The 15,756-nt window shown below is 41.1% G+C and overlaps 1 protein-coding gene across 1 annotated transcript in view; it reads right to left on the bottom strand.

Annotated features, from left to right (window-relative positions):
• Nucleotides 1-15,756, bottom strand: part of LOC103524813 (WD repeat and FYVE domain-containing protein 3-like) — a 31,613-nt gene that overhangs the window by 9,905 nt on the left and 5,952 nt on the right. The window contains 17 exon segments of the mRNA XM_026820093.1: nt 6,570-6,692; nt 6,695-7,094; nt 7,195-8,113; nt 8,275-8,649; nt 8,822-9,169; nt 9,259-9,333; nt 9,612-9,773; nt 10,241-10,294; nt 10,398-10,590; nt 11,373-11,391; nt 11,539-11,692; nt 12,032-12,147; nt 12,338-12,471; nt 12,590-13,418; nt 13,457-13,975; nt 14,008-14,490; nt 14,613-15,033. Of these exon segments, the coding sequence (XP_026675894.1) occupies nt 6,570-6,692; nt 6,695-7,094; nt 7,195-8,113; nt 8,275-8,649; nt 8,822-9,169; nt 9,259-9,333; nt 9,612-9,773; nt 10,241-10,294; nt 10,398-10,590; nt 11,373-11,391; nt 11,539-11,692; nt 12,032-12,147; nt 12,338-12,471; nt 12,590-13,418; nt 13,457-13,975; nt 14,008-14,490; nt 14,613-15,033 (5,324 nt within the window).

Here is a 15,756-nt window from a genome sequence, read left to right as displayed (position 1 = left end):
TCGAGTTTTGACGTCGACCCTTTCGGACCGATCCAAATAATAATGAGAAAAATAGGTTACGCCGTTTTTCTTCAGATTTTTTTCTCCCTTTGGCATTCCCACGAATAACAAATAAGGCTTTCGCTTGCCTCTCTTTCTCTGTCCTATCCTCTTTCGTTTCGGGGTCGGCAAGGTTCATGTTTGGAATAGCGACACAGTCCAGCTGTCTTAGCGCCCCGCGGCGCGCCGCGGGGCCTACTCCCTAGTTTGGTGCATTGGATCGCCGCACATGTTGTTTTCCTGAGTGCAAATCTGAGGTTTCGCTTTGATCTGACGTGCTCTAAGACTTCAAAAAGCATTGGGCCCGCCGCGCCGCGAAGTTGAGAACTGCCGCAGCGTGCGCGGGGGCGTTTGAGTGCAGACTTGTACGACTGCAGACACGTAGCAAACACCTCTAGCAGTCCAACCTCTCTGTAGACATCTTTGAATATTGCATTGTACCTGTAACAAAATACAATTCAAATAAGTAAAATGAGTCCGGTCGATCACAAAATCTGTGTATTGCAAATGGTCCAAATTTTCAAAATTGTATTACTTCAACACTTACATTAGAATATTGAGTCTTCAACACTTACTTTAGATTATTGAGTATTACTTCAGCACTTACTTTAGAATATTGAGTAGACTCTTCATGCACAGGACAGAGCAGGATTTGGAGTTCTGTGTTTTCAGTATAAGAGACATAGACACAAGTTCCTTACACGGTACGAAGTTCAGATGAAACACAATGAATTCTATGAGCTGGAAAAATTTCTCCTGGAAATAAAAAGAAAATAGAATGTAAGATAAGATATGATGTATTGGTAATAAAAAATTATGAATTTTTTACAGCAATTTTCCCTGGGCTTTTCTATGGGAAAAGTGAAATTTTTGGGGATTGAACCCGGAACATTGGAATACAATCCGATGGCTTAGGACTTTTTTCCAATAGATTTAACGTCACAGTATATCTGCTTAGGTTTATAATGACGGAGGTTTTACCCTCCATTCGAAGACAACCTTAATTCAACCACAAATAACGTGAGAATTCACTCTTTCCCCATGGAAAACAGTGAAAAACTACATTACTCACCTGGATCTCAGGAGTTTTCAAATGTATGCGTTCAGCGAATTGAGGCAGGGAGTTCTGAGCTTCGAGAATGAAATAGTTAGCGTTGTCCGCGTGGTATATGGAGGATATGCCATCCAGAATAACAGCACATAGTGAGGGAGAGGTGGATTTAAGAAATACAGACTGGAGAACTTCAAATGCGTGGATATTACGAACACTCGAACCTGGGGCGAGATTCAAAGTTAAGAATTGGTATAAAAAAAAGCTTTGACAAAAATGAATGAGATCCCCTAAAAATAACACTATTGTGTTCAAAGTTCGACGCCAAAAAAAAGAAATTTTGAAAAAAATTAATGATATCCCTTAAAAACATCATTCTGTTCAAAGTTCGACGCCAAAAAAAAAAAAAAAAAAAAAAAAAAAAAAAAAATTTTTCCCCAAAGGGGAAATTTTTTTCCCCCACAATGGGCTTGCTCCCTTGACAAAATAAATAAGCATGACTTCCCTTCCTATACAAACAGGAAGTCAAAAAAAAAGTCAACAATTTTACTAAAAGTCCTATTTTTTTCTTTCTTACTGGGCATCTAGGCATGACCCTACTAGTCAACGGCCAGTGTCCCCAAGCCAAGTTTATAATGTTACTCCGGTGATCTTTTTTTTTCTCCTCTTTCTCTCCCATGTTAAGGCCGCAATTTGAACTTACCTCTTCCAGAAGGCTGGGGCATACAGAAGCCAAGGATCTGAAATATGCACCCCATACTAGCTGCATTGGGGCGCAATTCTACATAGCCGCACATAGACAGGGTCGCAATCATGAGAACCAGATTGCGAATGGCTTCTTGAGCTTCCGAGGAGCGGTCATTTTCCAAACTGAAATGAGGACAATTAACTATTTTTATTATTCCCATTTAATTTATTTATTAAAAAGGTTTGAAAGGGAAAATCAAACTCTAAGGTAATATCGTTCCGAGATCGAAGAGAAAAAGACCGTTCCGAGAACGAAATTTATCGGTTTTAGATAAGGCACAGTTAGCTGCCAATGTGGCAACCATTTAAGTACTATGATGTCACAATGAATGAATGAGTAAATTATTAATATGGTGAAGTTGTATTGAATGAAAGAATGAACTAACTAACTAACTAACTAACTAATTAATTAAGTACTTTGATGACGTCCGCGTCATATGGCATGAATGAATACGTTTTACTATTAGCCCAGCACTTAATGAATGCATGTGTAAATTTAATACGGTGAAGTTACATTGAATTCATGAAGGAACTAACTAATTAATAAAGTACTTTGATGACGTCATATACTATCATATGGCATGAATGAATGCTTTTTACTACTAGCCCAGGTACTTACTTGATGAGAAAATTCTTGAGGAACGTAGGGCTTACTTTCTGGTGTTCTCGTGTTGACTCAGCACCTAAATGGGAAGTATTGTGTCTCTTCTCGCCCATCTGATGAGGGGCATACTGCGGAACGGGCATGCTATGACACAGAAGACTACAAGGATCTAATATAGCAGCTGTTTCATTGCTACGTAAGGTCAAGTTTGGCCAGATTTATGGTAAGTTTCACAGATCTTCTTTTTAGCCCCTAACTACCTGTTGACTTAACAGCCCTGTTAGGCCTATAAAAATCAAATGGAACTTAACAGGTCATTAGCTTAACAGGCCTTCTAAGGACTAATAAATTATTGGTAAAATCCACCATTAATCTTTTTTTTTTAAGTGAAATGTGTTTTATTCAAAAATCCTATTACTTTTTTTACTCACCTAATAATCGTAACGTATCACACAGGGATGTGAGACAAATCTCTTCGTGAAAGTACTTAGCATTGGCCGGTTCAAACCTCATGGCCACAGCCAGCGTGTGAAATACAGTGTGTATCAGCGAGAAGATCTCCTGTACGGGTACTTGGGTCCAGGGTGGGTCAGGTCGATCATTGGTTAGACAGCGCTCCATAGAGACCAGCACCGACATGACGTACACGAAACCAGTTACCTGGAATTGAAATGGAGATAGTAAAGGATGAGTCGGCATCCCATCGAAAAATTAACTAAAAATTAGAAAGGAGAAAAAAAAAACTGTTTTAACGTTTTTATTTCGTAACAATAAAACAACTGCTACATTAGACTCGTGTGGTCTGTGTTGTAGCATACATATACCCATCCCGTAGTATATCCCTCATCAGATGACCGAGAAGGAACACAATAGGTACCTACTTCCCTTAAAGTTGGTCAACATGGAACACAAGAAAGTAACTCCTTACAGTGACAGTTAACGCGCTAGCTTGCACTTCAAAAGGTCCCGTGTTCGAATCCCACCATCGACAATTTTTTTGCACTCGTTTTTCGATTGCAAGAAGTTAAACGGGTTGCTTTCAGGTGTTCTCGTGCTGACGCAGAACCTGAATGGGCAGTAGTGTCTCTTATTGCCCATATGATGAGAGACACAAGGGATGGGCATCGTACTCATCGTAGCATGTCCATCCCTTTCACACGAGTCTAATGTAGTAGGTACCTAGTTGATTAATTACAAATATAACATTGTACGGAGGACATAGGCTAGTGATCGCAGAGAAGAGAAGAGTGAGATCATCCTTGTTGGAGAGTTCCTCAGCGGGAGCACTGTGCGAACATAGACGCACCAGAAGCTGTGGGTGAGAAAAAGAGAGCACAGTTGGTTCAGGATAAAAATTACTTGTGTCTAATTAAACTCGTAAATTCAACCCAAGTGCAGTTTTATTAAATTGAACGTTGGAATTTATTAATAAATGTTGCGAGAGTTTTTATTGAAATGAAATGATGAAAAAAAGGGAAGGGGGAAGGCGCGGTTGGTTGACATGCCAAAGATCCCGAGTTCGGTTCGCATGGTCGGCAAAATATTTGAACTCATATTTCGAATGCAAATATTTCAACGGGTTACTTTCTGGTGTTCTCGTGTCGACCCCAGCACCTAAATAGGAAATATTGTGTCTCTTCTCTCTTATAGCCCACCTGATGAGGAACATACTACGAGATGGGCATGCTACGACACAGATCCATAAATTTCAATTGACCCAGCACCTAAATGGGAAGTATTGTGTCTTTTGTCGCCCATCTGATGAGGAACACACAACAGGATGAAAGGCGGTGAAATACCTATCTTTTTTGTTACTTTCACTTACCTGTACGAATATTTTCTGCAGCAGGATGCGTCGTTCCCGTGGCGTAAAGTCTGAATTAACATCCGTTATGTTGGCCTCCTCTTCATTCATTTGAGGCAGATCGAAAAACAGATAGAGGCATTTGACCAGGGTGGATGGTAGAGACGCTTTGGTCATTACCTGGGGAAGAGACATTTTATTATCTGATTATTATCTAGGTATCGATCTTTGGCCACAGTGAAATTTTACCAAACCTATCACAAAAGACCAGTTGCACTTACTTAGGTTGGGTTTTAAAGTCAAAGAGAAGAAACATGAAGCATTGGGAAATTTTTTTCTTCTACGACTTCTAGATCCATAGATAAATCGATATAAAAAGCCGGCCGGGAACGAACCATATCTGTTTAGGATGAAGCACGCCTGCTGCCTTGTAAGCGCTAACGCTAAGTCGCGACTTTACTTAGCGCTTACAGGGCAGGCAGGTATGCTACCTTCCAGAAGTTCCAGACAACTAGGCAGGCTGTTGATTTTTTTTTTTTTCAGTATGTCTTTCTACACCTAGCTTTCTCTACTTACCTCAACCAAGGACACATCTCCTGCAGCCAGCAGGTTGAGTGTAGACAGCAACATCCAGCCACTACTCGACTCCTCCGAGTTTTCTATCTCGAGAAACTTGGCAATGGCGCAGCTCGCAATCTCTGTGCTCTGATTGGACGCTCGCTGACATACTTTGGTTACCATGAGGCGAGACACGTGGTCACAGAACTGATGTACGTCACGAAACTTGTCCGTCATGTCAGCGCTGTTGCTGTTCCCAAACACCTGAAATGCGAGACAAATTTTAGAAAATTAGGTCGCGGGTTCGATTTCTGACCGGGGCGAACATATAAAGTTCGTTCTCAGAACGGCGGGGTTTTTTCCCATCCTGTTCTTCTCTCTTTGATTTTGAGAACAGCAGTTACAGTTCCCTCCATTTAAAGTTCTTTAAAGGAGAATTTTTAGGGGCCCTTAAATGTCCGGGGTCCAGTTCTAGGTACAAAAGACCTATAGGTCCTCGTATGTGTTACAAAGTACCTACTTTGATCCTTGAAGCTAATTACATATTATATTTTTTGAACTTCTATGAGATTTTTTCATATATCTTTGATTCTTTGATGTAGACAAAGAGAGAAGAGAAGGGAGAGAGAGAGGAAGAATCAATCAGTGTTCATATACCCACAATATTCTGTAGGTACCTAATTAAATTATCTGTATTCATGAATCACGGGTGACAACATCATGTGTGTCGACTATTAATGAACCTGTATCCTGGTGAAATATAAATGAAGTTCCTTAATTAAAAATGTAATCATGATAAAAATAGTCTTATAATTATATTATTGTTCACTAATACCCGGGATTCCAGAGTGCCTCAAGATCATGCTAAAATAAAGTCCATTGGTTGTCCTGAAGAATCACCTAATAACAATTTGCTTTTTTCTTTTTAGGTTAATGGCAAAAATTTTCAGTCTCATTTTTATAGTACCTACTACATTTTACATAGAGCATATTAATCAAATTCTTTAACATTTAAAACCCAACACCACTTTGACAAGTTCCTCAGTAATCTCAGTATATTTTAGCATGAACTTGGAGTCACTGAAATTCCCGGGATAAATATTATTATAAATTAGTTTTCTATTTCTAAATACAACAAAATATCTCACGCTATTGAAAAATGTTCGACAGATGCTGTTTTGAAGAATAAAATTGATCTAAACTGTGATCGATAAACAAATTTCAAAACCGAACCCAATTATTTATGGGGGGCCACATTTAACTTGGTTTCTTAGATGCAATCTCATCGGTTGAAAATTTTGAAATCAACCGATCACATTGCCTTCAATCCAAGAGTTAAAATCAAGGTTTAAATTTTGATTGGGGTTATGGAAATTAGTTCTGCATTCTTACACAAAAAACATCACAAAATTCTTGGCCAAAAGTCGGCCATACAGAAAGATTCGAAATGTCATTTAATCATTCAAAATAATATTTCATTTAATCTATTGTCAAGAGACAGTTTCAGTCATGAGATATAGGAAATAAGGGGTTAAATAATAAATCTAATCCTAATCGTCTAAAATGCATAAATACAATTTTTTTCTGGGGACTAAAAAAAGAAAAAAATAAATAAATAAAATACGAATTAAAATATACAGAGATGATTCTCACTCTACAAAAATAATTTGAAATTTTATCATCGTAACGAAAATACGAGTAACTAACTAAAAAGGAGGTTTGTCCAGGAAAAGAAATGTCCCGACGAATTATCTGTCCGAACTCTCCTTCTCTAGATCTATCAGACTCTGGGGTCTATACTTCTGATAATATTCTTTACTATCCCATGAGCACGCGACACGATACTTCAGAGACTTGTTATCTCCTACGTCTAGCTCAGGGCGGTATGGATAATCTCCTTCTCTAGATCTATCAGACTCTGGGGTCTATACTTCTGATAATATTCTTTACTATCCCATGAGCACGCGACACGATACTTCAGTGACTTGTTGTCCCCTACATCTAGCTCAGGGCGGTATGGATAGTGAATGTAAAACATATCATTGCGCATCATTTTCTTTCTCATCCGGGAAGGTCCCTCTGTTGTGTCTAGCATCCACTTGTCAAGTCTAGATCCTATCTCAGGTCCCCACACCCCTCTCTCCCTGGTTAGCTCTGTTTCTATCTGCATCCACTCCTCTAGAACATAGCGTTGCATGAATGCATACCCCTGTGCTCTCTGCTTGGTCTGCATTGCTACTAGCTCCCCTACATTTGACACTTGTACTATCTGTTTCTATCTGCATCCACTCCTCTAGAACATAGCGTTGCATGAATGCATACCCCTGTGCTCTCTGCTTGGTCTGCATCGCTACTAGCTCCCCTACATTTGACAATTGTACTAAAGTCCACTTCTTCATCTCCGGTCCTGTTAGTCGTGAGTTGCGAATCTTGATCGTGTCCTCTTTCTTCACTTTACTTCGACTGGCAAGTCGTGTGAGGCCGCCAGTGACTTTCTGTATTTTAGATTGGATCTGTGTATGTAATTCCAAAGGCATACGATAGTTTGACTTCTTCTCTGCGTCTATGTAGTTGATCCACAGTTTGGTAGCTGCCTCATGGATTTGATCATGTACAAGGTTCAAGTCAGGGGATTTACCATTGTTTGGTTGTGGGAGGGGTGACTTGAATACTTCTTCAATGGCAGGTTTCTTGCATGTGTATAGTTCGTCCCAAACCCGCTTGGCAGCGACTGCTAGTAGGTTCTGTCCTTGTTGTGTTGTACACTCTGAATTGCTATCTGTTGGTACATGCCATGTCGTCTTGCCGTTAGTATCTAATGTTATCTTCATATCAAGTGCGAGTTGTGTTAGACAGTACGTCAGACACCCGAAGAAGTCCAGCTCATGATTGCCAGCACCAAACACAAGACTCCTATGAGTTGTTAGCCTCTGTAGTGTTTCCAACACAGGCATCTGTTCTGCTATGGACTCTGTGTTACGTGATAGTAGGAACAGGATCGTTCTATTCAAACAATGGTACAGAGTTTCGGATGAAGTGTTTCCATGTTTTCTCTTCGCTTGGGAGATGAGTTTGATGATAAAGTCAAATATATCGAGAGCATCCTTAGTAAGAGAACCTTGCCATAGCTTATCCACTATCCTAGACGTAAGGTAACACACATTGGATGCAATGTTCGTCGTGTTGCCACCAGACACCACAGGGAGCGCTGCTTGTTCCCCTATGAGAATATCAGCTGCTAGGAGATGATCCATGAGAGAGGTCAGGATCTCCGTTTGGAACTTTGATATCTGAGGAGGCGTGGCATTCTCTGGTGTACCATCAAGTACCAGGCAAGACTCCTATGAGTTGTTAGCCTCTGTAGTGTTTCCAACACAGGCATCTGTTCTGCTATGGACTCTGTGTTACGTGATAGTAGGAATAGGATCGTTCTATTCAAACAATGGTATAGTGTCTCGGATGAAGTGTTACCATGTTTCCTCTTCGCTTGGGAGATGAGTTTGATGATAAAGTCAAATATATCGAGAGCATCCTTAGTAAGAGAACCTTGCCATAGCTTATCCACTATCCTAGACGTAAGGTAACACACATTGGATGCAATGTTCGTCGTGTTGCCACCAGACACCACAGGGAGCGCTGCTTGTTCCCCTATGAGAATATCAGCTGCTAGGAGATGATCCATGAGAGAGGTCAAGATCTCCGTTTGGAACTTAGATATCTGAGGAGGCGTGGCATTCTCTGGTGTACCATCAAGTACCAGAAATCTGGAGGTATTGGGATCGAATACCGTCAGGACGGCAATTTTCTCATCAAACTTGTGTTTTGTATGCAAAGGTAAGAAATAACCTATTTTATACATAACCTACTTGGAGAAAAATTTCATTAATTCACAAGTCACGAGAAAAAAAAGTTTGGCAAACACTTAACTGGAAAAAAAAAAACACTAGGTACAACCTACAACAGGGTGCAAACTATTTACCTAGTAGGGTGCACGCACCAAGGTGCAAAAATTACTCACCAGGGTGCACCACAGTCGGTTCCGGGGCGGGCGGCACCAGGCTCAAATCCAAACTGTTTCCCCGCTTACACTGCGAACTTTGCGCCTTGATCTTATGCGACGGCGACTTGAACGAGATCCCCGTGCGAGGTTTATCAAGCGAGTCGACCGCTACATCGTATAGCAGTCGCAGTATAATGCACGCGTAGGAGATCTTCGCCGGGATAGTACTTGGGATGTGAATGTGCGCGATGTTCGAGGTGAATAGGGCGTCGAAAATGGTTTCGTAACTGCACAGTGTTTCCTCGTTGAGACGAATGACGCTTGTTTCCTCATATTCGTCTAGCACGGAGAGCGAGGAGAAACAACCTGGAGGGAACAGAGGAAGAGATGAGAATCGGACGCACTTGGCATTTAATTTTCAATACAAAGTAGTATTTCTGGGGGATATCACATGCACAGTGTTTCCTCGTTGAGACGAATGACGCTTGTTTCCTCATATTCGTCTAGCACGGAGAGCGAGGAGAAACAACCTGGAGGGAATAGAGGAAGAGATGAGAATCGGACGCACTTGGCATTTAATTTTCAATACAAAGGAGTATTTCTGGGGGATTTTTTTTCCCTCGGAACTTTTTTTAGGGAGATTGATCTACTGATAACTTGGGCCCTACTGAATTGATGGCTATGTATTGAAGGGAGTACAGTTAGCTCAGTGGTAACTCGCTTGCTTGCCATGCAGAAGGTCCCGTATTCGAATCCCACCATAAAAAAAAATGTACTCGTTTTTCGATTGCAAAAATTTCGACAGGGCCGTGCGCTTCTTTGAAATCCTTGAGCAAGATTTGTGAAACTTCGGACGAGTCTTTGAGGAAGCAAAACACAGACACGAACATTTCCACAATCTCCAGGGGTGTCAAGTCTTGGCCTTTCCTTCGGGTCATGTTCTCTATGCACAGCGCTATACAGCCTTTGTCTGAAACAACATCAAATTGGGCATTAAAATAATCAAGCGTGCCGGTAGGCGCGCAAACGTCAAGTTCAGTGTTGCCACAAAGGTTTAAAAGAATACCATAAATTCTTTAAAAAATTACACTATTTCAGATAAAAACCCTAAACTTATTTATAAATTACCCTAAATTTGAGTTGCCAGATTTGTTTTTCACATTTACGTATCTATGGAACAAATCATGAAAATGGGTTGAAAATTCCAGATTTTTATCAGGGACAGAGACATATTAACACAAAATAGTGTTTCAAGGTTTTTCGGTAAAGGTATTAAACATGCAAGATGGGGCAGGGGTTCCCTAATGTGTTGATGGTGTTTCTGATGAGGTTTTCTTTTTGTGCATAAAGGATTAATAAAGTTCACGTCCTATTTTACACTCCCAAGAAACAAAATATTATTAGTGGTGAAGCTAATATCGATATCACCACACTTACCATGAACATATTGAACTACTTTGGGCGTCAGAGCCTGGCTGGACAGGGACATGTCTTTTTGTGCATAAAGGATTAATAAAGTTCACGTCCTATTTTACACTCCCAAGAAACAAAATATTATTAGTGGTGAAGCTAATATCGGTATCACCACACTTACCATGAACATATTGAACTACTTTGGGCGTCAGAGCCTGGCTGGACAGGGACATAAGAATTTCAGCTGCCGACTTTCTCCATATAACATTGTACGGAGGACATAGGCTAGTGATCGCAGAGAAGAGAAGAGTGAGATCATCCTTGTTGGAGAGTTCCTCAGCGGGAGCACTGTGCGAACATAGACGCACCAGAAGCTGTGGGTGAGAAAAAGAGAGCACAGTTGGTTCAGGATAAAAATTACTTGTGTCTAATTAAACTCGTAAATTCAACCCAAGTGCAGTTTTATTAAATTGAACGTTGGAATTTATTAATAAATGTTGCGAGAGTTTTTATTGAAATGAAATGATGAAAAAAAGGGAAGGGGGAAGGCGCGGTTGGTTGACATGCCAAAGATCCCGAGTTCGGTTCGCATGGTCGGCAAAATATTTGAACTCATATTTCGAATGCAAATATTTCAACGGGTTACTTTCTGGTGTTCTCGTGTCGACCCCAGCACCTAAATAGGAAATATTGTGTCTCTTCTCTCTTATAGCCCACCTGATGAGGAACATACTACGAGATGGGCATAACTAAAATACTCCGCGCTTTCGATCTAAAAAAAAAAAAAAACAATAATAAAAAAAATATAATAATCTTGGCGTTTAATTTTTAACGTTAAGTGTTTTTTTGGGGAAGGGGGGGGGATATCATTACTTTTTATCGGAACATCTTACCTTTAGATCGATCCATTGATTATTATAATTTGACACCTGAGTCCTTCATTAATTGTTGGTGATGGGTGTAAGTCTTTTTTATTACCTACCATACTTTCATTTCACCTCTAACATACTTTGATTTTACATCAAAAGTCTGATTTATATAACAAGGAAATTGTGAAGAGGATCTCCGTTTTACAAGTAATTTATGATTTGATAGTGTTTGATATGTGTTATTATCTCTTTTTTTTAGAATTATTACTTATGTTTTTTTTTTTTACTCTGGGTCGAAGTTCCAACCTGGAGTGCAAAGGTAATATTCAAGTAGTAATGCACGACGAGACAAGAAATTTCTTCTGTTATGCATTACTTTCTCCTCTCGTCTCGAAATTTACAAGTCGAGAGCTGGATTTTGTCTCGTCGCGCTTGCATGACTATTTCACTCACCTCTGACTATCAAACAGGACCAACTCATGCACACACAGGGCGCCTTTGCAGCCTCGGAACACACTAGCATTGTTAGTACTACTGTTGAGTAAGAGAACTAGAGCTTCGATAATAAGCGAAGCCAACTGTTCATCTTCTTCACTGAGACAAACATCTGAAAATGGACAAGAATTAATTTAGTATCAAGCATGCCGGGAGGCGTGCGAGCGTCAAGAGTTCGAAGCGCCGCGCCGCCCGGTTAGAAAAACTTCAAATCTCGTCAGTCTAGTTTGCTTGGAGTCTAGTGAGTCTTTTTTGTAAGCGCTAGGTTACGGGTTTGATTCCCATCCGGGGCGGATTTTATCCTACACAGATAAGGTTTGTACTTGGAACGGCTTGCTTTCTCCTATCCTGTCTCCTTTCTCTCTTCGCTTTCGGAACAATAAGACCTTACGGTTTCTCTTTTTTAGACTTCTTTTTGCCGCATGGATAAAAAAGATAATAATAAACCTACCAGCTTTCCCAGCTGCAGTTTGAGCTTTGAGTGCAGACTTGTACGACTGCAGACACGTAGCAAACACCTCTAGCAGTCCAACCTCTCTGTAGACATCTTTGAATATTGCATTGTACCTGTAACAAAATACAATTCAAATAAGTAAAATGAGTCCGGTCGATCACAAAATCTGTGTATTGCAAATGGTCCAAATTTTCAAAATTGTATTACTTCAACACTTACATTAGAATATTGAGTCTTCAACACTTACTTTAGAATATTGAGTCTTCAACACTTACTTTAGATTATTGAGTCTTCAACACTTACTTTAGAATATTGAGTAGACTCTTCATGCACAGGACAGAGCAGGATTTGGAGTTCTGTGTTTTCAGTATAAGAGACATAGACACAAGTTCCTTACACGGTACGAAGTTCAGATGAAACACAATGAATTCTATGAGCTGGAAAAATTTCAACACTTACATTAGAATATTGAGTCTTCAACACTTACTTTAGATTATTGAGTATTACTTCAGGCAGATAAGTCTATACGAGTTTCTAAATCCATGCATTACTTGCAGATAAGTCTATAACTTCTGTATATGAGAGAACATCAGGTGTGATGAACACAGGCATGAAGTCTGAGGACATGTTATGATACAGAATGAATAGGAACTGTATGAGAGTGATAGGATGACCTTCCAGACATTTGTCTTCCTGGATACCATTCATAATAGACCGCACCATCCGGAGCAAGACAGAGATAGCTTCCTGACATATGGTGATACATTTGGATACTTTGGAAAACGAGTGTTCTACTGGCATACCAAACACAAAGTCCCATATATTATCCAGTTCTAGCTCTAGCTTGGATTCTGCAGGGAGATGTTTCACAGGTTGCCCCATGAGTAGTGCAATGAGGAGGAAGTACATCTGTTGTATTCTAATATGAGCTGGTAATAACCAGGCTAGGTGTTGAAACCCAGGGACAGTGAGTGCTTCATGTCTAAGATCACGTGACTTGGATACCTGTGGTGATGCTAGCACACTCATCTTGTTATGTGCCAGATGAAACTCAACATCTGTTAACCAGCCACCATTGCTGGAGCCTTCACGAAACCTCTGTACAAGACTAGGAGCACATCCTAACACAAGTAATATCCTCATACCTAGGATAACAGTAGAGGTGTGTAGATGTGTCTGCAGGAAGAGAAGAACCCAGTCAAACCCTAGTGTCTGCACTAGTACTTCACAGAATGGAATGTTGATTGTATTCTTAGAGGTGAACAGTAACGAGTGTAGTAAATGTAGACATCTGTTACGTAGAATGATGTGCTTGGCATTCTCATTCATAACAGCACATTGCTCCTCTGTATCTTCCTCCACAATGTTAATGCCATCCTCTGAACTATCCCCCGATAACGTTTCTTAAACTGGGCTAGTCGCTCAGGTGTCTGCGCCCCCATGGGTTTGGAGAAATCTCTGAAGGTAGAGGGTACTGTCAGATCTAACTCAGGGGAATCATAGTCTGCTAGGATCCAGGGGAATACAGGATACTGCATGAGATCATTATAACTTCTCCCTGCCAGTGTGTTGAGGTGCATCAAGTATTGAAAGTTGGAGATCTCGCCTCGCACCCACCGCTGTGTGACAGATGTTTCTCCTATTAGATTTGACAGGAGACTACCACCTTGCTCTACGTTAGCCGTACGCTTCTGTCCTGCGACAGACTGGTGTGCGGAGTCTGCGAGGTTTGTTGAGAATGCCATGAACTTGGAGTAGATTTTGTTTCTCATCTTGATAGGGAAGGCGAGCAAAGTGTTTCTACCATCAGTAGAGAATACTTCCAGTGCCATGGGTTGCAGGAGGTAGCGTCGCTTGTGTACCTCTCGTATATCTTCGTAGAGGAACTTGGAACAGAGGCGTTTCACCTTGGCTTTCTTAGGTTGCGGGACACCCCCTGGGCTAGGTAGGATAGCTTCATATTCTTCACTAGCAATACTCTCAATATCTCGTATCTCTCTAGACTTGAATATATGAGATGACATGCCCCTTGCTTCCATGATAACTTGGAGACACTACGCCATGCAGGCGGGGTACCAATGTACGCATACACGAATGAAGAGAGAATGACATTTCCCACGCCACCACCCCCAGGGTTCTGACTAATATAATGCATCTTCTGAGACTTGATATGCTGCCCGTCTACATACAGGGAGAATGAGGAGTTCTTGAGTACCGCTCTGTTCAGTACGAGTACCAAATGATGCCACTGACCCTCCTGTAGTAGATCAGGACACCATACCCTAGCACAGGATTCTCCCCTATCTTCAGGCTCCCAGTCAGGTCCTGTATAACTCAATGGTGTCTCTTGTGTACTCACTATGATTGCTTTATCCCTCGCACTCAACACTACGGCTAGACATACCAAGTGATCATCACGAGATGTATGCTGTGGGTTACGTATCACTGTGAGTAACCTCACACAGTGTGAGTCGGATCTAGAGTCTGAATACCGATCCACACAGAACCAAGTGGAGAAGCTCAGGCCTGTCTGAGGGGGGAAGATACGATCTCCTGATCCTATCCCACCGATCGTAACCTGACACAGTGTGAGTCGGATCTAGAGTCTGAATACCGATCCACACAGAACCAAGTGGAGAAGCTCAGGCCTGTCTGAGGGGGAAAGATACGATCTCCTGATCCTATCCCGCCTATGACATTACTATCCGCGACTGATGTTAGAGTAGCTACTGAGGGTCCTCCTAGAGGTGATTGTGGCGCTATGCTAGGGAGGTACAGACATCCAAACCCTTCGGAAGACATGTCCATTTCAACAAATGGAGGAGAGATGAGAAAGCCAGCATAGTTATGGGAGCGGATATCCCGTGGCGTTGTCATGGAAACCAGAGTCTTGATACGAGTTAGAGGAACCGGTTCACCATGCCGACGAGACCCGAAGAGTACCGAGTCCAGATTATCCATCGGGATACAACATAGGGGATCACCGAGTCTCAGAAACTCTCTGTAGAATACAAACAAACATATTAACTATTACACTCTGGGCACACACTGTACCTCTTAGTGTATTATGAGGCGAAGTTACTGTATTATGAGGTGCTAGGTGTCACAAAGAGTGATGAAGGAAGAGTAGGTATAAGTAATATAAACAGAGAGACCTTGATGAGACTATTTATTCTGTAGGTAGGAATTATTATATTGTTCTCTCTTGCGTGGAAGAATAAAACCTATGAGGAGTTTATTCATGCACAGAGCTGACAAGTCATCTATTGAAGAGAATATCAGTGGGATGGTGATGGTAAACATTCAATATGAAAGAGATGCGGTTGTTGTTCTTGTTACTGTTGTTGAAGATGAGAAAAAAAAGCAGCCTCCATGGCCGAGTGGGTATCACACTAGGCTTGTACTCTGGAGATCCCGAGTTCAAACCCCAGCAGAGGCGTTTTTTTTATGTTTTGCTGAGACTTTGGGCTGGACACTACGTTTACCTGCAGCATGGTTTGAATGAATAATGATAAAAAGTGCGAAGAAATAACATGAAAGTATTAAGGTAAGGAGAAATATGGGGATGGAGATGGGAGGGAGGGAAGGAGAGAGGGAAGGAGAAAGAGAAGAGAGAAAGAAGGAGAAAAAGAAAGGAGGGAGAGGGAAGAAATAGAAAAGCAAAAAAGGGGAGGGAGGGAGGGAGAAAAAGGGGAGTTTAAGATTGAGGAGAGAGAAGGAGA

The sequence above is a fragment of the Diaphorina citri genome, unplaced genomic scaffold (assembly GCF_000475195.1).
Source record: "Diaphorina citri unplaced genomic scaffold, Diaci psyllid genome assembly version 1.1 scaffold122, whole genome shotgun sequence".
Lineage (NCBI taxonomy): Eukaryota > Metazoa > Arthropoda > Insecta > Hemiptera > Psyllidae > Diaphorina > Diaphorina citri.
The sequence above is the reverse complement of the archived record's forward strand: the minus strand, read 5'-3'. Positions and strand labels throughout refer to the sequence as shown.